General features: G+C 36.7%; 1 protein-coding gene across 1 annotated transcript in view; it reads right to left on the bottom strand.

Moving 5' to 3' along the window:
• The window catches only part of Rnf169 (ring finger protein 169), an 87,203-nt gene that overhangs the window by 46,140 nt on the left and 15,615 nt on the right, over window positions 1-25,448 (bottom strand). Inside the window, exon 2 of the mRNA XM_087211931.1 lies at window positions 11,385-11,458. Within this exon, the coding sequence (XP_087068057.1) occupies window positions 11,385-11,458 (74 nt within the window). The remainder of the gene's footprint in view (window positions 1-11,384; window positions 11,459-25,448) is intronic.

Raw genomic sequence — 25,448 nt, 5'->3', positions numbered from 1 at the left:
CAGTGTATTTCTTTTGATTGGTGAATTGATGTAGGGAACAGGGAAAGGGGATGTTCCTAGAACCTCTGCAGTAAGTCCTAGTCTCCTGTGAGCCACGACAGCACAAAGGGGATTAACTTATTATACAAGGTAGAAAAAAATGAGATTTAGAGAAGAAGCTGAGCTTTGGGCCCGATCAATGCTGCTCTGGGTGGCAAAGACGAAGACCCCTGAGCTTGCCCACACACCTTTATTCAATACATCTGGAGAAACAAATGTAACCAATGACTCAGGACAGAGAGTTTAGTACACTGGGAGAAACAAATGTAACAGATGACTTGCAGGGGGGTGGAAATCCTAGAACAATGAGGAACTATGCAGATGAACATTTTGTTCCTCCCAGGATGTCTTCAGCTGGTGTAATCTTGTCCTGAAGCATCACAGCATCACCAGACCATTGAGGTCTTAGCTGTGACCGGAGACCAAAATGGAGTTATGTCTCAAAATGACATAACTGGCCTATAGGCAGGATAACTAGGCCAAATCAAATGATTTTTCCCCAAAATTATGTAGAATTGCTACCAACAAATTGAGACCATTAATATTGATGGTTATAACTGATATGTATTGACTTATCCTTGTCATGACTTTTTCTTTTGTTGGATTCTCCCCCTTTCTATTTAGTTTCTTGTCGTGCCTGATGGATTCATTCTGCTGGGATTCCTGGGGTTGTGATCCTCATTGTCTTTTCCTAGGATATTATTTTTTTAATTTTAGAGTGCTGGTTTGGTATTCATCAAGTTCCTCAGGTGCTCTTTGTCATGAAAGTCCTATTTCTCCATCAATTTTGAAAGAGAGTTCTGGAGGGCACATCAATCTGGGTTGGAGGTTGTTTTCTTTTAGGACTTGAAATACTTCATTACTGGCTCTTCTTGACTTGAGGGTTTGTATTGAGAAGTCTGCTGTGATTCTGATGGGCTTTCCTTTGTATGTGATTTGTTTCTTTTCTCTAACTGCTTGTAGAATTTTATTCTGCTGTTGGGTTTCTGGAATCTTAACTATTATATGCCTATATGTAGGTTTTGTTTTGTTTTGTTTTGTTTTGTTTGATCATGGCTAGCTGGAGTCCTATATGCCTCACTTATCTGTATGTCAAGTTCTTTCCCCCTTCTTGGGAAGTTTTCTGCCATTACTTCTGTGAACAGTTTCTTTTATGTCTGCACTTTCTCCTGTTTCTTCATTAACTCTTATCAGTCTTATGTTATTCTTCTTGGTATCATCTAGCAGCTGCTAGATTGATTTCTCTTGGTCCCTTACTATTTTTAAGAAATTTTTCTTTTCCTGGTCACTAATTGCAATCCAGTCTTCTATATCTGAAATTCTGTCCTCACATTGGCTCATTGTGCTACATAAACTATCAATGGAGTTTTTAATATCCTGGATATCTGTTTGCATCTGTTCTATGGATTCCATTTGTTTCCTATGCTGGGATTCCATCATGTTCCTCAGCTCCTCTATTTTTTTATCTGTTCTGGTTTAGAGTTATTAATCATGTCTTGTGTTATGGACACAATCTGTTATTTCTGAGAAATTATTTCTGATTTTATTTTTTCCAGATCCTCTTTAGTTGCCAGTTCTTTGAGTCCAGATGGTTGAGAACCAGATTGTTCCATCTCCTTGCCCTTTGGGGTTGCCTTAGGTGATCTGGAAGTCTGGTTTTAAGACTTGTTTATTGTGTCTTTTCATTTCAACAGATGCCATCTGCTGTGCCTTTGTTGAGGTGACTTTTTGCTTGCCCAGTGGGCTTCAATTCTCAGCAAGCCACCACAAGGCCTTTTCTCTGCTGCTCACCACTGTGCCACTTCCTGGGTTCAGGATGTGGCCTTTTGGATCCCTGTGCTGCCCTCTTGTCCTGGCAGGGTTCTGGCTGAGGCCTGTACACACTTGGGATGGTATTTGAGCATGCCTGTGGCTGGGGCCTGCTCCCTTCCATAGCTATTGTCTGGGAAGGCCTTTGGCTGGGGGCTGTGCACCCAAGTTCCTTGTGTATGAGCAGGGTTCTAGCTGGGGTCTGTACACACTTACCAATGGTATCTGAGCAGGCCTCTGGCTGTTGCTTGCCCACTGCATAGCTCTTTTCCAGGTGAGCCTTTCCAGGTGGGGCCTGAGGGTCCAAGCTGCTGATGTCTGGGCAGGGCCCTGGCTGGGACCTGCACACACCCCCTGAGCTCTAGTCCACAGGGGCTTCTTGCTGGAATCTGCATGCACTTACCAATCTGTACATGCCTATTAATAAATCACGGGATGGGATGGGGATTTAGCTCAGTGGTTTCACCGCCTGCTGCATAAGCGCAAAGACCCAAGTTCAATCCCTGGTACCAAAAAAATTTAAAAATAAAAATAAATAAATCATGGGACCCCTTCTACCAGATAATAGACAATAGGTCGACAGCCATTCTTAAGACTTGGGGGGACAGATTTCACTGAGACATTCTGGTCTAATCCTTCTCTATACTCTAGAGAAAATGTTGAACCTGTTTTGCCTCAGTTTCCTTTCTGGTCTAATCTTCCACTGGTAAGGAGTCAATCTTAGCTTTTGAGATTTCCCCATTCTCACCTGTCTAGGGTGAGAATGATGACTCATTGGCAGATTGTCTCAATAATTAACTCACTGTGAGCATGAGAAGAAAAGACTTTCTTTTCCTGATCTCATTTCCAATTGTTTCCCATCACTTTGTACTTTCCTTTGGAGGCACATAAGATTAGAGACAAAAAAAGCTGGGCCCTCAGCATAAAAAAAAATAATAATGGGGGGGGTAGGGATTTAGTTCAGTGGCACCATGCTTGCCTTGAAAGTACAAAGTCCTGAGTTCAATCCCCAGTACCAAAAAAAAAGGAAAAAGAAACAATTGAGGCACATTCACTGGTATTTTCCTTAGGGATAAACAGCAGTGACTAATATTCTAAAAAGCTATCAATCACCTGGGTGGGGGACAAAGACCTTAACCCATCCCTTCCAGGAAAAGTCTCTGACCCATCTCTTAATGAAAATCCTTGTTCATTCCTTGTACACTTCCTATGTGATCTCCTTCCCCATTTGATCCCCATTTAATCAATATTACTTAAGTGACTATACTTGTTGTAATCTTACTGGATGATCATAGTTTTGTCCCATCTCATGTCCACCTTGTGATTTCCCATTGGACCACTATTATCTAAGGAACTGTACTTGTAATCTTACTAGTTTACTATAGTTTTGTCCCTTTTTTTACTCGCCTCACCTTGTGGCTTTGTCCCATAAAACACCTTTGAGAAACAGGGTGGATGGGCAACCCACTTTCCGGTCCCTTTTCTGTTCCTCTTAGACAGAAGCTATCTTTCTCTCAATAAATTCTTCCTACTCTTAACCTCCATGGTTTCTAGAATTCATTCTTTGATTTTAAAGAACACAAACTCAGCGTTTCAGGTATCTAGCAAGTTTGAGAGTTACATCTATTCCCCCTTTATCACCTTGCTGCCCTATGCCATTTTTGAAGAATTGGAAAACACTGCCTTAGATCTCTTGATTACTGGTTTTGCTGACAATGCGTCCTTCTTTAAACATGATCATTAATCAACTGTAACTTGTGCTTTTGAAAACACTACAGAAGTAAAAACACGAGTACCCTGGGAAGATAGGATTGCACACCAGTACAAAGGTGGATAGCCTTGCCCGATATATCTTCTGTCACTCTCCAGATAACAGCCACCTGGCTTGGAGTGGAGTCAACTTGGGGAACACCTTGAGGGTATAGAAATTAACGGGATGCCAATTTTTTATTTTGCATTTCAGAGTAGGGAACACAATGTCAAAATCTTTTACTCTTTTGGACTGTATTCTTAAACACTGGAAGATGTTTGATCCTCACATATTGAGGAAGAGCAGCTTACTATGTTTCTGTTCCTGTGCATGGTCTGCCTATTCTCAAGAGCCAAAATGGAATGCAGAGGGAAATACTGATTATGATGCTATTTCACAACTAGAATCATACTGGAAGAGAGAGGGAAAATGGTCAGAATTACCTTATGTTCAGACTTTCTTTACATTAAGAAATGATTCTTACTTGTGTTCAAAATATAAGCCACAGGAAGTAAATGACAAATTCAGCTGCCATACCTGTGTTCATGTGTCCTTCCCTCTCAGTGATTTAAAACAGCTCTAATAAGATCTAGGAAAGTTTTCAAATGATCCTGATAAGAACACTGAGGTCTTTAGAGGACTTATTCAGGCCTATGATCTAGACTGAAAAGATATAATGTTACTCTTAAATCAAACATTGACTTCTAATGAGATACAAGCCGCTATTACATTTAGAGATGAATATTATATTGCTAATTTTAAAAGGACAGAAGACAGGCAACCTGGGGAGCAAGTTGTTCCTACTGGAACACAAGTAGTCCCTATACAAGACCCCCACTGGCCTGCCAACCAGATGGGAGATTAGAATAGGAGACATGTTCAGGCATGTGTCTTTGAAGGTCTACGAAGGGTAAAAATTAAGCCATCCTATTATTTTAGGTTATCGACTACTTATCAGGAAAAAGATGAGGACCCCATTGTGTTCTTAAATCATTTTACAAAAGGCATTGGTGAAATATACATCCCTAGCTACTGATTCAATAGGACAGATTATTCTTAAAGACAGGTTAATTACCAGTCAGCCCCAGATATTAGAAAAAGGCTACAAAAGGTGGCTTTTGTTCCAGATAACTCACTTGATACCTTAGTGAGGATTGCCTCCTCAGTATTTTATAATCCAGACCAGGAAAAAGGCAAGGAAAAACCCCTAAAAGATCAAAAGAGAGCAAGTGCTTTAATTTCAGCCTTAAAAGAGAAAATCCCTAAGTCTGATTTTCAGGGCTCTAAGAAGAGCTCGACAACTAAACTTACCTGCTACTGTTGCAGAAAGCCAGACCACCTTAAGAGGGACTGCCTTAAAAGGTCCCCTAAGCCATTCCCTGATCGCAAAGGTAACCGCTGGAAGTTGGACCCCTCCCCCTCAAGCCCCAAGAATCAGGGTTATCTTACCAGCTGGTTCAATAAGACCGAAGGGGTCCCAAGGCAGTCTCTGCCTTCTACCTCTGGCCAGATTGTCATCTCCATGGAGGAGCCTGGGTAATCATGACTATAGAAGAAAAACCAGCCTATTGCTGGACACTGGCATGTGTCTCTCAGCCCTTCTCTTCAACCTTGGCCTTCCTTCCAGCCATCATATCTCAGTGAAAGAAGTTACACAGAAGAGGTAACTTGATATTTCTCACAACCCTTAGGCTATAACTGGTACAGATTTCTCTTCACCCATTCCTTTCAATTATACCTGAAAGACCAGTTCCCTTCCTGGGCAGAGATATTTTATCATGTTTAAATACTGTAGTTTTTCCCAAGTCATGGTCTTACAATATATAGATGATACAATGTTATGCACCCTCTGAGAAGAACTCTAGCCAAGGCTCCTGTGCTCTGCTGAATTTTCTAGCCGACAGATGTTGTAACGTTTCTAGATCTAAGGCACAACTCTACAGCCTTGAAGTAAAATACTTGGGCTTCATTATATCTAAGGGAACCTGAAGGCTAAGAGAGGAAAAATTAAAACAATACTTTCCTTCCTGCAGCCTAAGACCCTAGAACAGCTAAGGGGATTCCTAGGAATTATAGGCTTTTGTTTCCTTTGGATAGTCCGATATGGTGAGATCACACAACCCTCCTACCAGCTTATAAAAGAACCCCAAAAGGTAGATGCTCATATTTTAACCTGGGAACCTGAGTCCCAAACTGCATTTTAGAAGCTTAAACAAGCATTTCTAAATTCCCCAGCACTGAGACTACTACTGATAGGACACTGTTTCAATCCGTATGTTGATAAAAGATGGGGCATGGCTTTAGGAGTGCTTAGGCAGGATTCAGAACCTGCCCAACAGCCTGTAGGGTATCTAAGTCATGAATTAGACCCTATAGCAAAGGGATGGCCTGAATGTCTTAGAACTGTGTGTGGTAGTTCTCCTAGTATCAGAGGCATCCAAGCTGACTTCAGGCAAAGATCTCACTGTATATACACTTCACAATATGACAAAATTACTTTCTTCCAAAGGGAGCCTATGGCTATCAGACAAAATCATCATCCTAGGGACTATCTAAAAAAAAAAAAAATCTGTTCTTATTTTCACAAGAATTAAAGATTATTTCATTCTTTCTGATTATTATTATAAGAGATCTCGGTTAACTGACCCATAAAAAGTTCTGACTAGTCTTATTTATAGCTACAAAAACAGTTATTATTGGGGCTTGGGATTTAGCTCAGTGGTTCTGCTGCCTGCCTCACAAGCAGAAGGACCTGAGTTCGATCCCTGGTACCAAAAAAAACAAAAAACAAAACAAAACAAAACAAAAAAAACAATTATAATTCAACTTGGCCAAATACATCTGAGTGCACTCTGGTTTATAAACAAATCATCTTATGTGTGTCTGTCCATCTGTCTGTTCAATTTGTTACAATAAGTACAGCTCTTTTGTTTGAGCTCAATAATTTTTTTTTTTTAGATTTTTAAAATATTTGTCTATAACTCAAGATGGCTTACAGATAAATGTAATTGCACTTAAAGACATGCTTCCACCCAGGTTACCAGCCAATCAAAATGATATCAAGACTGGTTTCACAAATACAATACCTATTATTGTCTGTGTACAATAACTTGGGAGTCTTTAATTGGTCAAAAATAATGTTAGTTGTTATAATCTGGTTCTCGTAGGTCATCTAAAATTTGTTAAAACAATTAAATAGAGACCCCTTAGGCTTAGGAAAACTGCTAGACGGGACTTCCCTTGGAGAATAAAGAAGCAGCTGCGTAGAAACACTTTAATCTAGCCTTTGTTGACTAATGGGATCCCAGTAATTTTCATAACCCTATGGGAGTCATACTCCAATAAACATTGCTAAACATATTATTGTAATATGTTTACATTGGTTATCATCAAAAGGTTAACTTTTCTGTGGGTAAAATAGTAAGATTTTCTTATTAAAAGATGCCCTTAATACAAAACTAAATTAAGAGACAGAAGTTTCCATGCAACTGTAACATTCATTATTGCTAATCTCATGGTGTACTAAATGTAGTCATGCCTCCCAGGTGTACAGGTCTTCTAAGATGTACAACTAAGATTGTGATGACCTTTTTCCAGCATGAGACCACAAGTCAAATGATAAATTTTTTCTAAAAGCTTATATAATCTATACATTATACATGTATCACTACACTTAGAGATGCTCAGACACTGGGCAGTCCAGACAATGTCATACACTTCTTCAATGACATCCTATTGAAGAATACCAAATTAAGTAAGAGCTTCTTTGTGTATTAGGTAGGATGACTAAAAAAGCTATTCTAAACTAAGACATTTAAATGTGTTTCAAAGATAATATAATTGTTGTGCTAAAATACTATGTTTTCTATACAAACTTTATGATTCTTATCTGTTAACATTCTATAGAGAATCAACTTCTACAACAACCACATTTGGTAAAAAATAACAGTCACATGGCTATACTGCATATTTCAAAGTGCTTGATATCCACAGGAGATTATAATAGTTAAGCTCACTGCTCCCACTGCAATACTGATATAACTGATCTTCTCTTCTGGGTGTTCAACAACTCAAGTTTGGAGACCAGAGCTAGAAAGGTAACTGGGCTAAGAAAATAGCCAATATTTTGGTCCTGGCCTTTCATGGTCAACAAGGACCCAGAACATGAGGGAACTTTTTGTACAAGATCGTACAACTTTGGTGAGTCACTTAACCTCCTGAGCAGGGAGATTTCTAGACCTCAGAGGACAAAAATCAACAAATGTACAGTGTGCTGAAGGAAGATCACCAAAAAGAGCAAAACCTCCCATGCTTTCACAGAAGGCAACATAATCAAGCAAGACTGTGACCCATGCTGGCAGGTGACACTGACAGAGGAGCTAAGAGACTCTCTACATGATTCCAAAAGTAATGCCTGAGAAGACTTAACTAACCTTGACAGATAGAAAGAGGTTAATTTTGATTAACACAGGTCTCATTTTAACTTGTTCTTAAACACATAGCAGAAAAGTATAAAGATATATAAAAACAATACCATAGTACTAAATGCTAGATTATAAAAAGGGACTCCAGGGCCGAGGATTTAGCTCAGTGGTTCTGGCGACTGCCTCGCAAGTGCAAGATCCTGAATTCGATCCCCAGTACCAAAAAAATAAAAACCATAACCCTTTCTGACAGTTTCCTGTTACACTGGTAGCTGACCACTGTTATGGTTCAGAAAGAATAAAAACTATAAGAGGCAGGATGTATCATGTACAGGGGTAAATTCCCTATGATGAGTGTTATCATTAGTTATGGCTGAAACATACCAATAAATGTTTTGCTATTAAAAAAAATTATAAAAGCTCAACAAGAGTCTGAAGTTCTTTAATTAAAACTGTCCTTCAAGGCCTATCTGCCACGCCACCCTGCCTTGGAACCAGCCAATTATGGACTGAACCCTCTATGAACTGTAAGCCAAATATACTCTTTCCTTTCTAAAATAAATAATAAATAATAAATAAAATTGTCCTTCAAAACCACAAAACTTTTTACCTTAGAGTCAAAACTAGAGAGACTTATGTGGTTATAAGGCAAGAGTATCAAAAATATTGACAAACCTGCAAACTTGCCCCATCTACATCAATGGTCTAAGAGTGCATTTCACTGGTATGAACATTTGGCTTCTTTGTCCCTTCCCTAGAATTAAAAGATGTCATACAACATATTGAGGCCTTAATCAATGATACTCAATGGGCCTTAAATGACACCTCAACTAGAATCTCTCCTAAATAAAAAAGTAAAATTAATATTACAAGCTGTCCTCCAAAATTGTATGACATCAGACATCCTGACAATAGCACAAGAGGGTACTTGCACAATTGTAAAAGCTGAATGTTGTGTGTACATTCCTGATACTTCTGCTACTATTTTGACAGCTGTTCAAGATATAAAATGACAGGTTAAAGCCATGTCAGATTCTAAAATTTTCTGTTCCTTCTCCTTACCCTCCTAGTAGGAGGCTATTATTGGCTCTTCCTGGTGGAAATATTTGTTGGTTATATTCATAATAGTCTCGTTAATCTTACTGTTTGGCCCATACTTAGCTGTTTCTTTGGCCTTGTCTCCTCCAAATGTAAAGCTATACACCTACCCAAGAATGCCTGACATCCATCAAGGGCCTTTTGATAGACCTTCTAGAAAATATCTTTGATTGACAATTACAACCACGACCCCTTTAGCCTGAAATAGCCAGAATGGTCATTGCTCTTTGCTTCTCAGGCAGTTCAGCATATCTCTTCAGAAGGGAGAACATTATAGACAACTAAGTTAGAAATAGTCTAGGCACTGAGACAGGGCTGGGCCCTTGACAGAGTCAGGACAAAGGTAAAACACATTACAATCGTGGCCAGAGGCACATTTGTTGGAGACCAGGCCTCAAGATAAAGATGAAATGACCAGGCCTGCATACTTCCTCAAAAGACAAACCCTGGACCTAATGAAGTCTAGATAACATCAGTCACCCCTGTGAGTGACCAAGATCTCCAGACTCATTATTCTCTAGAAAAAGTCTTTGTTCTTTCCATATACACTTGTTATGTGACTCATTTCCCCATTGGATCACTATCACCTAAGCGACTATACTTATCACCTTATTGATTAATCATAGCTGTAACCCACGTTGTACCCATGTGGGTTTTGTTCTGTAAAACTTCCCTGTAAAGTGGAGTTCCTTGCTACCCCTTCAGGCCCTCTCCTGCCTCTCAGAAGCTATCCTTTCAATAAATATTTTCCTACTCTTAATCTCCGTTGTTCCTAGAATTCAAACTTCAATTTTAGAGAACATAAACTTGTTGTATCAGACATCTAACAGGTTGAGAAATACAATATTTTCATATTTCATCTTCTGTTCCAGTCTCACTTTTATGATAGTGGATGGTTCAGATTAAGTGGATAATTTATATTTATAAAATACTAAATATTCATATGTAGACTTATTTCCTAATGAATTATAAAGCTACCATATTTTATTACTATTAATCCATGCAGGAAGAGGGCTAAGGAAGAATGATACAAATCCAGCAATGTATGAGGTGTGATAGAAATATACAGGGAATGTTTTAAGAAAAATTTATTACAGTAAAATACACATTGCTATTAATCCTCCTCAAAATATTCTACCTCATTTTGAGCACTCTTATCCCACTGTTCTTGCCACTTTCTGTAGCAGCTCTCAAAGTCCTTTTTCACAAATGTCTTTACAAGGTATGATCAAAAATATAGTGAATGTGCTGTTGAGTACCATCTAATGGAAAGGCAGGTTTATAAAACATCATATCCACTTTATCCACTGGTACTGTGTGGCTCCTAACTCTTCCTCAAAATCAAAATGACCGTGAAAGGTAAACATTTTGAATAGATAGAAGATACAAAGGCAGCTAGGACAGTGCAACTAAAAAAACTCATGAGAAAGGACTTCCACAACTGCTTGAGAAAGGGCCAAGAACAATGGGATAAGTGTGTCTAAGTGTATTTGAAGTGAGGGGGAGTATTCTGAGGGGAATTAATGACAATGTATCTTTTACTGTAATAAAGTTTTAAAATTTTAAATATTTACTGTATGTTTTAAGCATACCCCAAACTTCTTCTTCCTACAGTTTTTGAAGCCTTCTTTTTTTGGTACCGGAGATCAAACTCGGAACCTTGCACTTGCGAGGCAGGCAGCGGCACCACTGAGCTAAATCCCCGTCAAAGCCTTACTTCTTTAGGAGAGTCCCAGACCATTAATTTGAATACAACAAAAATAAGATTATGTGGACATAGCTAGAATCTTCCTATGGTAAATGACAAAATTTTCTAATTGGGAAATTATTTCATCACCCCCTTACTGACCTGTAATACAATTCTGCTGGCGTACTTTCTAATAGAGTGAAAACAAGAAAAGATAATACTATCCACATGTCTTTAAAATAACCTTTCAAGATAAGGAAAAATAATACTACTTACTAGTAAATAATACAATTACTAGCAAAGCCACTTATTGAATATATCAAGAATACATTTCTTAGTAACTAGTTATTATAACAGGCATGTGACAGGCCCTGTAAGCTATATTTTCATCTTTGAAATAACAAATAAAAAGGGGTTTTAAAATTTACTTCTATTATAATTCCCCCTAACTGGGCTGGTACAAAGTACATAGTATGAAGAAAGACAGGTTCTGCATTATAAAGTTTTCAAAATCCAATGAATAATTATTTCAATTTACCTTAAGAAAGTAAATGTCATGATAATATGTATACTATACCTTTCTCAGGCATTCATATTCCTCACGAAGTTCCCCAGGCTTGCTCAATTTGATTGGTGCTCTGAATATAAATTCTGGAGGAAAAGGAAAAGAGAATTAATTTTTAACAAGATTTAATAGAAAGCACCAAGACCGTGTCCAGTTTACAAAGAACATTAAAAACTGTGGTCATCTCAATTTGAATACTCATTCACTCATTTAACAAATATATTAAAGGTTACAAATCAGTTACTATTCTAAGTACTGGAAGAACTACTGAACAAATGTAGTTCTTGCTCTCATGGTGCTTTATAGTATTAGAGAGGGAAGAGACAACTAACAAATGTTTATACATACTAAAACTTGTGACAATAAATCCTATAGGAAGAAAATAAATGTAAGGTGGAAGGAAAACCTTATTTTATATAGGGTGGGTTGGCAGGGGCTCACTGATAACGTAAAAGGGGGAAAAACTATATTCAAAGCTCTTAAATCAATGATACTATGTAACATTTTAAATGAGGTCAAGTTTTAATCATAATATCATATTTTTCTATTTCTCAACACCACTAAAGTATTTTCCTATATATAAGCTGTGTATAATCTTGTATCTTACATATTTTTTCAGTATGTAACTTGATTTTTTTTGGGTTTTTGTTACCGGGGATCAAACTTGGCTCGAACTAGGGACCTTGCGCTTGCAGGGCAGGAGGCAGAACCACTGAGCTAAATCCCCGGCCCCTGCAACTTGATTTTTTAAACCCTAAAAGTCTTCAATGGTTTTGACCTATCTACAGAATAAATTCAAAATTCTTCAACATGACTTTCAAGGTTCTCCAGAGACTGACCACTTGAACTTTCTAAAAAATTTTATCTCTAAGCCCTAGACTATCTAGTCACAAAATATACATATACCATATACTTTTTAACTTTTATGCTGTTTTCTCAGCTGACATTCTGTCTTCTCCCCTTCTCTCTATATATATTTAAATCTAAGGTCTATAGGAAGCACACAAGACATGTTCATTATATAAATGGATGATAAAAATTTAGAACAGGACTGAAAGAAAAGTCTTAAATGCTATCACAAGGAGGGGAAAGTACTTCTGCTTTCCTAAACTTATGACAGTTCTTTGTATCTCCTCTATATATTTAGTTGTCTAAATATAGCAATAAGTGTAAAATTTACTGATAACTATATTCCATTGAGGTTTGATAAATATTCTAGAAAAGTAAGCACCTCAAAAGGTTGCTTTTGGCTTTTTGCCCTTTTCCAGTTGTCTCAACTATTTTCAAAGACAGAAGAATGTAGAAGATACTTGGATACATTGTTCTTAATGTAAATACAAAAAAAAACCCAATAACTTAAAGCTCTACCAAGTACTAAATAATTGTTAGATCCTGAGTTTGAAACACAAATATTGCATGACTTTCACCCACTTAAAAAAATTCCTGGTTTATTTATTTTTGCCATATCCTTTAAACACACTTCCAATTACCAGCAAATAGTATTTAGTGTAAAAAAAGGGAGGTGAGGGAGGCGAAAGCAGAGGCCTTAAAGCAAAAAAGTACTTCAAATGCATATACTGAAAACCTATTACATGCAAGATTCTTCACATACATTTTCTCAATGAATTTTCACAGAAACTTTATAAGTATTATACTGTACCCATTTTGCAATAAGAAAACTGAGGAGTTAAATGACTTCCTCAAGGCTACAAAGCTAGTGCCTGACAAAGCAAGGAGAAAAGCTCTAATAGGAATAAAGAGGGAAAGTATATAATGATTAAAAAGGCAACTAACTGGAGTTCAGCCAAATTTCTCTTCCCTACTATCAACTCCCATTGCAGTAGTTTCCCTTGAAAGTCCTCTTTACTATAATTTTTTTAAAATCATTCATTTGTATGAAGGCACACCACAGCAAAACATTATAAGGAGAAATTAATCCAAAATTATGAAAAGAAATTGTAACATACCACAACTTTACAAGACAGATTAGGCAAACGAAAAGGCAGTGAATATAGAAAACATTCATGATAAAATTAATTTTTTTTTTTTAGACAGAGTCTCACTATGTAGTCCAGGATGGCCTTGAACTTGTGGCGATCCTCCTGCCTCAGCCTCTTGAGTGCTAGGATTACAGGCGTGTGCCATTATCCCTGGCTAAAATGTTTAATCATGTATATTTATATATGTATGCACCCCATGAATAGAATATACATTCCTTAAAGCAAACAAGGAATAATTTAAAATATTAGTAATACACTAAGTCAAAAATTTCAAAGAATTAATGTTATATAGACATTGCTCTTGATTCAGGCTGCCATTTTGTAAACCTAATTTTCTACTTGTCTGGTGACTGTGTTACCCATATTCTTCCTTAATAAATTCCTTTTGTGGTCAAACTTGGCAAAGTGGATCTCTGTTTATTGCAACTAACAATCTTGGTTGATTCAGATTTTTGTATACAGTACTTTGAGATGACCAGTAAACCAGTACATAGTAAAACTGGTTGAGAGAGAGAGAGAGAATATAAAATAATACTCAGAATGAAAAGGAGAATGAAAATACAGGTATCAGAGGTATGTTTAAATCTTCAGAGACTGTTAAAACAACCAACTGCCGTTCAGCCAATAATGGTTGCTATACTTTGCATATCTGCAAGTATATCCTCTATCCATAGGATAAATTGCTGGAATGAGAATCACTGGGTCAAAGAATAATGTGCTTTTTAACATATAATACCAAATTATGCTTCCCAAAAGCCTGTATTAATTTATAGTCTTGTTAGTAATGTACAAGAATGTTATTTCTTCACACCTTTTCCAGCTCAAGAATGTTGAAAATTTTTAACTTTGTCAATCTAAAAAGTGAAATTATGTGTTTTATATACTTATTTTGAGTGAAACTGAGTGCTTTTCATATAGTTAAAAGTAATTTATTTCTTTTGATATGAAATATATATGCATTTCCTTTATTGCTTCTATTAATTTTTTCTTAGTCCTATGTCACATGAATAGTAATATTCTTCCTAATTCATATTTGTGCTGACTTTGGAGGTTTTCTTGTAGTTATATTACTCAACCTTTTTATTACAGCTTCTGCATTTTGTGTCATATCTGGAAAGATCTCTAGTTAAGATATAATAAATTCTGTCATAGTTTCTTCTTGTACAAACAAGATTCAACTCATATCTACTCTAAAAAATTTGTAATCTTTATTTTTATAAGGGCATAATCATATTCATAAGAAGCATAATCTTATTCAGGCTTATAAATAAGTCTACTATCCAACACAAGAGATCAAAAATATATTAGTGATAGGCTGGTAGAAATAATTTTAACTTACTGTTGGAGAATTGACTCTTTCTATAATGGTTCTTACTGATATTTAGCACAAAGTGTCTCAAGAGCTTAACATCTTTATCTTTTATACAGTATAAATATAAAGTTAAAAACCTGATCACCAATATAAAAGCTTTTGTGCTTTAGATAAAATCAATCTCAACTTCCTCTTCTGCAAAATCAGAGTAACAGTGAACATAATTTTGATTAATAATAATAACATCATAACAGGCTATTATATGAATCAAATGAGTGCAACAAGAGTGAAAACACTTCAGAAATATTTCAGCCAGTAGAGTGGCATACAACACAATTTATTAAGTGTAAAATTATCACTGAGCATAGTGGCAAATGCCCGTAATCCCAGAGACTCAGGAGTCTGAAGCAAGAGGATCACAAGTTAGAGGCTAGTCTGAGCAACTTAGCAAGACCTTGTCTCAAAATAAAAAAAATAACAGGGCTGGAGATGTACTCAATGGTAGAGACCCTGGGTTCATTCCCAGTACTGCAAAATAAATATTTTTTTTAATCTCAAAGTTTATATAAGGCTAAGCAGGAGCTCAGCATACTGACTGAAATCTTACTGTCCCTCTGATTTATTCGAGATTAAAAGGAAGGGATAAGAATGAAATACCAATTTATATTAATCAAAAGTAGGGCTGGGGATGTAGCTCAGTGGCACCGTGCCTGCCTGGCAAGTGCAAGGTCCTGAGTTCAATCCCGGGTACTGAAAAAAAAATAGTAGTACTGACATAAATCAGATTAATCTTAGGTTAGGATTAATGAACTTTTTGTTTTAAGTATACAAAATCCTAAACAGTCAATATCATGTTTTGGTCCAGCAAGACTACACTACAGTAAATGACATTGTGCCCAAAAGCTCAAGAATTATATAGGTAGCTTAGAGTACTTCATGAATACAACAGTTAAGATAAGAAGTTGTAAATTGGTCCAGTGAGACATTAACTTAAACATTTAATCTTATTTCCTATTTTAGAAATGCCCTCTAGAAATGCCAAAGAGGAAAAAAAAATTACTATTTTTTTCTTTCCTGTGAGCCTTCCAAAGAGCAAACTACTGGGTTCAAATACTCGTTCTGTCAATTACATGAAAGTATTTAGAAATGTTAGAGCTTTCCTTTGCCTTGGTCTCTTCATCTATCAAATGGAGATCAAAATACTAACCAACCTACCTCATATGAAAGCAGAAGACCACAATTAAAAGTAGTAGTAGTGGTGGTAATCAGTGAAGAATCCCTACAACAGATAAAAACAGCTACCATTTAATCAGAGCACACTATATGCTAAATGTTGCATACACACATACATCCACCTCTGCAAAAAAGAGCTGATACAGCAGGCCTAACAACCTATCACATGCTTACAAAGTTGGCCCTTGGCTGATACCTAGGAACTTGAATTTCAGGAAGGCTCTTACCTTCCCCAACAGTTAGAAATGGTTCACTGTACCTAACGTGTGTCAAATCAGTATGATGAATACTTGCTCTCCTGCAAAGAATCTGAAATTTGTAGAAATTAGGCAGAGGGTGCCCATGTGATTTGCTCCCAGTAAAAACTCTAAGCACTAAGTCTCTAACAGTGTTCCCTGGCTGGCACATGTCACATCTCCTTGCAGTGAGAATTAAATATACTCAGTATGCCTCCATTGAGAGGACTGGAAGCCACTACCTGGTTTCCTCCAGACTTTGTCCTAAACACCTTTTCTTTTCTGACTTTGCTCAGTACCCTTTGACTGCAATAAATCACAGCTATGAGTATAACTATGTGCTGAGTTCTGAAAGTGCTTCTAGCAAATAAATGAAACTGTAGGTGGTCTATGGGAACCTACACACATAAACACACACACACGCATACACACATCATGGTCTTAAAATCTCTTTAGATCTCAGTTTCTATCTGAAAAATGAAACTAATATATTAATTTCTAAAGTTAATGATTCAGCTGGGTGTGGTGGCACATGCCTGTAATCCTAACACTCGGAAGGCTGCGGCAAGAGGATTGCCACGAGTTTGAGCCCAGCCTAAGCTACATAGTGAGTTCAGGGCCATCCTCAACTACAAAGTGAGACCCATCTCAAAAAAACCAAAAATAAATAAATAGACAGATAGATAGATAGATAGATAAAGTCAATGATTCAGTAACAATACTTTAAAAAAATTTTTTTGGTTTTTAAGACGGTCTCATTTCCAAGTCTATGCTGAACTCATTACATGTCTTAGGCTAACCTCTAATTTAAGATCACCATGCCTCAGCTTCCTGAGTGCTGGGATTACAGGTCCACACCATGACCAGCCAGTAACAATACTTTTATGTCATTTTGATTTCCTACTCAGTATGCTTCTCTAAGTTCTGTAAAACTCCATTAAAGTTTAATATTGTAAGTAAAATCCTATTAGGATTTTAAACTTACATAAAAGTTATATCAAAAATAATTTGAGGTCCGGGGATTTAGTTCAGTGGCTCCGCCGCCTGCCTCGAAAACAGAAGGTCCCGAGTTCGATCCCTGGTACCAAAATATAATAATAATAATTTGAATCCTTATGAAATTTGATGTTATAATCCTGGATTTATATGAAAAGGCCAGAAAAATAAAATTCTCCCCTTTTAAATCAGTCTTTCATAATGTCTCTTACTTTTGAATGTAGAATGTGTACAGCAATTAGCATTATTAATCATACTAAAATAATTAATATTAATCTTTCAGGTTTCCTGATTTTTAATAAACAACAGTAATTTACAATAAAACAGTCTATATCTGCTGATGTGGAACTTAACTTAGTTTTTACTTCCCTTACCATTGTAGGTAGGGTCATGTGTCAGCTTCCTCTAACCCAAAAGAGGAAATTGTGGTTAAAATACCAACAATATTACTACAAAAGCACAGCAACAAGATGTCAAGTCAGAACCAAGAAAAAGCAACACAATACTGCTTATTCTGGAGGAGTTAGTCACAAATCCACCAATCCTTCCAAGAGCTATCATAGAGATTTTCAAGTGTTTCACAAAACAACCACTTATACTTCTTTTACCTCACAGGGAAAAAAAAATGCTATAAACTACTTTAAATGGAAGCCAGGCGTGGTGACACATGCCTATAATCCTAACACTCAGGAGGGTGAGCCAGAAGGATTGTCATGAGTTTGAGGCCAGCCTGGGCTACAAAGTGAGTTCAAGACCACCCTGAACTACATAGTGAGACACTGTCTCAAGAAAAAAAGTCACTGAAATGCTGACTATCTTAATATTCATAAATGAATCCAATGGTTGAAATACTTTCTTAATGCCTGTCTGACAACAACTATGCAAAACAGGAAGAGGAACTTCCTAAAGATCTGATGCCTTAAGAACAATACACACCCATGGTCAATGACCTAAACTGACTATGTACTCAGGCTAATGTGAATTGTAGGGACAGCTATATTTCCTTATAGCTCCTTCCCGAAAAAAAAATTTTTCTATGGGGTGAGGTGACTGGTTGTTAATATGGCAAACAAAACAAACTACCAGACAAATATTTTGCTAACTTTATCAAATCACATGTCGTTGCCAAAGCATTCACATTCAATATAATATTAGAAAAAGAACCTCACTTAATTGTATCAGGAAGGTTCTATTTAACAACTCTCAAATCCAAAAGACATGATCCCCTGGTACTTGGCCATGCTTAAATTTTTACCCCCTAGGTTTAATTTGTTATGAGTATAGCAGAATGGAAAAGAACTTTAGACTTATAACATCTTAAGACTTACTGAGTCTTAGATCCTAATCTGAATATTTCCACTTATTATGCATTTGTCCTTGGACAAATAAAAAGATTCTTTGAACTTGAATTTCCTCATTTGTAACAACCATATCTCAGAACTAAAGAAAAGATAAAATTAATGAATTCAAAAGCTTGTAAATAGCCAGGCATGGTGGCACACTCCTATAATTCTAGTGAATCAGAGGCTGAGGCACAAGGATGGCCAAAGTTTGAGATCATCCTGGGCAACTTAGTAAGAACCTGTCTCAAAATAAAAAAAAAAAAAAAACGGCTGAGGGTGTAGCTCAATGGTAGATTGCCCCTGGGTTCAACATGTAGTAACACACACACATGAACAAAAAGTTTATAAGCTGTTAAGCATTTGGTGAATTATTTTGCATTATGCAAAAATGATTTATATCGATACGTGCTATAAAATAGATGGGGACTAATATATTTTCCTTACACATACAGGGTTAATTTTTTATAATCACAAGAGTTGGTTCTACATCACGCATTTCAATATAACTTAAGAAGTTATCCATATGACAGGGTCTCTGCCTATCTCTTCAGCTTCATATCACTTCATTCCCTCCCTATTTTTATATTTCATCAATAGTTTATGATTCCTGAGCCAAACATATCTTTCTGTCTCCATGCCTCTGCCTGAAATGCTCTCATCTTCCATTCATACACTCCACAACCACCTCCTACCAGGCTAAAAACAACTCATCCTTAAAATTCAGTTTAAATTTCTGTAGAACATAAGACAATAAAACAAGGACAGATGACAAACTTGGAAAAAGTATTTGCTACACACATAATAAATGGCTAATTTCCATGTCTATCACTACCAGCAGCACTGTTACAACAGTAGTACTTATGGGACACCAGGCCCATTTCTAACTCATTCAGTTTTCATAATGCCTATATGGAGATGTGCTTTTATACCATCATTTTACAGATAAGAAAACTGAGGTAGAGAGCATTTTAATTTGCCAAGGGCATATTTCTGTAAGGGAAAGAGCTATGACTGAAACCCAGGCAATCTGAATCCAGGGTCTGTGCTCTTACCCACTATGCCAGATAGATAAATGAGACAGACAGACAAGAGATAGACAGGTGCCTAACAACCTCATATATCAATGGATAAATGTTACAAACAGCCCATTTATATTATAGAAAAATAAAAACCTTAGAAATAAAATACTTTTATGTATCAGACTGGAAAAATTTAAAAGTCTGATAAAGACAAGAGTTGGCAAGGATATCCTTTCTCTTAAAGGTGTGTGTGTGTGTATGTGTGTGTGTGTAAAGATATGTATAAAAAATTCAAAACAGATCACTCATAATACTGAAGACTGGAAACAACCTAAATCTCCTTAAAATACAGATCTATAAATTACTAGATGTCTTGGACACCATGGATCTATTTCCATATTGTCTGTTTTTATTTCTGACTTGGTTTTTTGGTTTACCTAGAAATTTTGGTTAAAATGCCACTCATTGCCTAGGTCAAACTGTAGAGGCTCTGGACGATGTTATTTCCTACAGAGGCTTCAAAATGTTCTCTGAAAGCAGTCAGAATGATCATCTCACAAGCCAAACAAGATATGAGCTGATTCACGGCTGGCTACAATCTTTGCAAAGCTTGTAAAGCTTTTTCTACCCTTGCCTGTACCCCTGCAGGGGTTGAATGAGAGTCCAGAGTGTTTATGAGGCCTACCTTCCTCAAAATCCTGAACATTTCTCTCCTTAACACTGAAGAATTGCTAAAAGTCTGCCTTGTTTTTCAGTACCTTTCTGCCAGGCTTCTAAGCCTTTCTCCCTACACAGTACAACAATCAGCAAATGCCTCACAGGAAAAAGTAGGTAGAAGGATGCACTTCCCTTCTCTTCAGCATCTTGGCCTCTCAGATTCTGGTTGCCGTGCTAGCCCTCAACTACAATTTTTGTAACACAGCCTCATAAAGAAAGCTCTTCTGACTCTTCTGCCTCTTGGTAGCTGCTCTCTCCCTTGGCCAACAATCCACAAATGTCTGAAATTTTGGCTGCCTTGGCAACTCGCAGTGTTGTTTTTTTTTAATCAAGCCTTTCTAGCTATTCTCAGCAGGGGTTTTTGTCTGCTACAATCTGTTCCACTGTAGCCAGAAGCAAAATCTACATCTTTCATAAGCAGTGTAGAAGGTAAGATTTTTATGATGAAACTAGAAATCAAAAATGAGGCAGAACTATTTTTTAGAAGGGATAAAGCATATCATAAAGCAAATGTGCATTCATAAGTAAACCTAGAGGAAGAAAAAAAGTCAAAAAGAATTGAATTGATGAAGGTAAGGCTTCCTGGAAAAGATGAATCAAGTTAGGCATCAGGAAAAGAAAGCTACTCCTGGCACAAGAAACTACATGAGCAAAGGCAGAAATGAGTGTGCATCAAAAAGAATGAGCCTGGGTGGAGAGCAGTTGGAGGTAACACTGGGGAGACAGGATGGAAGCAGTTGATGAGAAGGCTTAAATGCCTACCACTGGAGCCTCAGAATTACTCCTAGAAACAAAACATTTATATATGTCTAAGTCTGAAGAATATAGAAAAAAATGGCAGGAAACTGTTCTCTAAGATTAATCTAAAAATGATAATAAGGATGGAATAAACAATCTTTATTGACTGAACATAATAATAAGATAATAATGAAAGAAAAATGAAGAAACAGGTCTGATCTGTGGGAAAAATGGGAGGAGGAAGTAGTCTCTAAATGGTTATAAAGTGGTAGCATAGACTCAAAAAAGAAGCTAATAGAGATCCTACTTGCATCTTATCCATACTGAAGTTCTGATGAGAAAAGGACACCAAATTAGAAATGTCTTATGGGCTGCTGAGCATAGCCCTGGAACTAAGAGGATTATATCTATATATGTGGGAAGGTTCACTCAGACATGTTACCTGTAAGAGTAGATATGCTTTGATGAAGCTTCTAAGGACTAGTGAAAGAGTAGAAAAGGAGGGCCACACTCAGAAGTTAAGGGGTTCCCAAGTCAGGTAGGGGAAGACAGGAAACCATAGAAGAAAAGAACAGGAAAGCAAAAACCAGCATAATTTTTAAAAGAGCATTACTACCTCTCAACTACAACAGAGTAATCAAATTAATGTGGCTGAAAGTCCTAACAGGTCATTTGAAGATGTAAATAATCACAAAGGATTAAGAGGTTAAAGAGCTGGGAAGGACAAGAAAAAAGTAGAAAATATTCCTTCGAGAGGCAAGAAAAAATACAATAAAAAGAAGAACATATGTGGTCCAAGTCCTAAAGAAATTTACAATCTTACAAGGGAAGGAAAAACAACTGGATGAAAACAATCACAGACCATGAGTTACAAAATTAACCACTACTAGTTTATTGTAGTTCATTGAAAAGAAAGGTTTATGTTATTATCTGTTTCTTTTTTGTAAGAATCTTTTGGATTTATGTCTTGTACTCTGTAGTAACTACTTTGAAGACAATGATACACAGTATAATTACTATTGTTATTCTCCTATTTGAAATTTTATTTTTTCATCAAAAGCAAAACAAATTTTTTTAAAAACTAAATACCTTAGTACTGCATAGAACAACATGGGGAGATACATAATAAAAGAAAGATAAGGAATTAAAGTTCAGCAGGATCCTCCTTTCTACAATTTCAGTTATCCTTGATCAACTATAATCTGAAAATATTATATGGAAATTTCCTGAAATAAACAATTCATAAATTTTAATAACTTTTACTATATATATTGTTATATTTCTGTTTTATTGTTGATAACCTCTTACTGTGCTTAATTCATAAATTAAACTTTATCACAGATATGCATATATAGGAAAAAAACAATAAACACAGAGTTTGGTACTCTCCATGGTTTCAGGCATCCACTAAGGGTCTTGGAACATATCCTCAGCAGATAAGGCAGGAATATTATATCTCTTCTACACCAAAACATAGATTAAGTACAGATATGCACAGGAAACAAGAGGTCATTATCAATATCAGTCTCAAGATTGCCTGTGATACTACCTACCAAACTTCTGAACAAACAATGCAAATGGAACACATGAAAAGTGAAATTTTAATGTAAAATTAATGTTGGGACCAATGCTACATAATTTTGGGGAAAAATCATTTGATTAGGCCTAGTTCTCCTGCCTACAGGCCAGCTATGGAATTTCAAGACATAATTCCATTTTGGCCTCTGGTCACAACTGAGACCTCAATGATCCGGTGATGTTGTGATGCTCCGGGACAACATTACATCAGCTGAAGACATCCTGGGAGGAACAAAATCTTCATCTACTCAGTTCCTCATTGTTCTTGGATTTCTGCAGCTCCCCAGTCATTTGTTACACTTTGTTTATCCCTATGTACTGAACTCTCTGCAAGTCATTTGTTACATTTGTCTGTCTAAAATGCCCAAGCTCGGGGCTTTCCTCTTTGCCGCCCAGAGCAACACTGATCAGGCCTAAAGCTCAGCTTCTTCTCAAAGTCTCATTTTTTCTACCTTTCCTGTATAAATTAATTTGCCTTGTGTGGCCGTGGCTCACTGGAGACTAGAACTTACTGCAGAGGTTCTAGTAACGTCCCCTTTCCCTGATCCCTACAAATTAAGAATACCATTCAGTGGAAAGATAGGGAATAAACCCTAAATGTATGTGAAAAGCAAACAAAAGTGGTTTCCTCTTGATCTACTATTTTTTGGTTTACTCCTTCTGACTCTCCCAGAATACAGATGATAGCCAAATACCAACTATATTAAACTATTACAATTGCTCACTTACTCACTTGCCCAAGACAAGGAACAAGTTACAGTAGGCAATACCAAGAGTGTTTACCTGGGAAGAAGTGGAAGTACACATAGAAAAAGTTAAAAACTATTAAAATTTAATGTCAAATTTTAAGGGTGCTTACCTAAATATAATTAATGCTTCTAATTACAACTGCATTAAATTTCATTGTTTGGGTTTTTAAACTGTCCTTTGACAAAGAATTAATCAAATCAAAATGGCACAGTTCATACACCAAGAACTTATAAAATGTTTGTAACTTTTGATGTAATAACTTAATTTCTAAGAATCTTTTTAAGAAAATCATCTTAAACATTTAAAAAGTTTTATATAAAATATTTTCATTGCAACCTTGTTCATGATTGCAAAATAAAAATCAATAATAACCTCAATGTCCAATATTGAGGAAATGGTCAGGCTATAGGCAGTCCATATAATATGCCATTCAGCCATTAAAATTATGTAGAGAGTTTTTAATAATATGAAATACTGCTTTAAGAAAATGGCAAGACCCGAGTTCAATCGCTGGTACCAAAAAAAAAGAAAGAAAGAAAACGGGAAGTCATTTAGGTTAAGTGAAAGATGAAAGTTACCAAATTGAGTATGCTTTATCTCAAAATGAAACAACATTAAACACAGAAGTGGCAAAAACTTGCTAGAAAAGAAACACTGACATAGTTGTAGAACTTAAGGGGAAAAAAGAAAGTAATAATGATAATATTCTTACACAAGTGTATAAGAATAATGGACACAGCCACTAAAATTAGTAGTTTAAGAGGGAATGAGCAGTGAGGGAGAAAGGTGCTGTGGGAAGAGAAAATCACAAAGAAAAGGCATGAGTCCCTTTCCCCAAAGCATTTCTAATGTAGTTTATTAGCTAAGACAAACTCATAAAACATTTTAAAAACAGATTTAAATAACTATGGAGACAATGGCAGAGTTACATAGAATAAACAACTGCCAAATCAATCTTACAAATGTTGGGCCGGGGATTTAGCTCAGTGGTTCCGGCACCAGCCTCGCAAGCTCAAGGACCCAAGTTTGATCCCTGGTACCCGCCCCCCCCAAAAAAGAAAAGAAAAATCTTACAAATGTTGCAGTAAGAGTCTGTAGGAGGAAGAGAACAGAGCTGGCAGAGAGAGGCAATGCTTTCAGAAGACGGGATGAAGCTAGATCTATCCTGCTGGCCATAGTTTGCCAACCCCTGAATCACAGTAAGACAAAAACAGTTGAGATCAACAGGATTTGCAAAAATTGATATAAGACAAGGGTAGAGTCAAAGCAAATAAATTTCCTTGTTGCATCCAGAAGGGGTCCAAACAACAAGCCTTTATTATTAGGCAACCTGCATTGGACCAGAATAGTCAAAGAACAAGAGGCACATACTAAAGAGGTCATAGAATCAAATGTAGGAACAAGAATACTGCTGAGATGAAGACCTTGAACCTAAAGGTCTTTTACCCTAAATGGATAAAGACCATGTAGTTTTCCTCACCACATATACAACCACAATAGTACCAAATTCCTTTGGGACTTCATTTCTGTGGTTTGAAGCAAAGCATCATTAACAATAGTCCACAGGGTAAAATGACAGCAAAATTAGAGTGCAGGATTTGGAACCAAAAAGAGCTACATTCAAAACTGCTACTTCCTGGCTACCTACCCACCCATATTTATCTTTGCTAAACATGCTTCTTCATCCATAAAACTGAGTAATACCTACCTGAATAAAGTTCTTCATCTCATCTAATCTCTAATCCTCCAATATTATCTGGTATGGATTCTGGGGGCATTCAACAGTATCCTATCTTGATCTTGCCAACCTGTCTCTCAGACTACCTTTCCATCTTTTTTTTTTGTTTTTTTTTGGTACCAGGGATCAAACTCAGGTCCTTGAGCTTGCAAGGCAGGTGGCAGAACCACTGAGCTAAATCCCTGGCCCCACTTTCCATCTATTTTTAACATTGCTTCCCTAGTTCCATATGAAGAAATCTGACCCTATCATTCACCTGCTTAGTAACTTGTATTGGCTTCCCATTAGCTCCAAGGTTTATACACAGGACCCAATCTGTTACTCCAGCCACATCTTCCATCATTCCATCAAAAGTCCTTTCCTCCCCAGGTCTCACTCATTTCACTATTCCTAGATAAGTCAAATCTTTTCTTCAT

Source organism: Heterocephalus glaber, unplaced genomic scaffold (genome assembly GCF_053883595.1).
Source record: "Heterocephalus glaber isolate CG9 unplaced genomic scaffold, H.glaber_assembly_v1.0 deba00001428, whole genome shotgun sequence".
In the NCBI taxonomy this organism is placed as follows: Eukaryota; Metazoa; Chordata; class Mammalia; order Rodentia; family Bathyergidae; genus Heterocephalus; species Heterocephalus glaber.
Note: the sequence above shows the minus strand (reverse complement) of the source record. Positions and strands in the feature narration are given on the sequence as shown.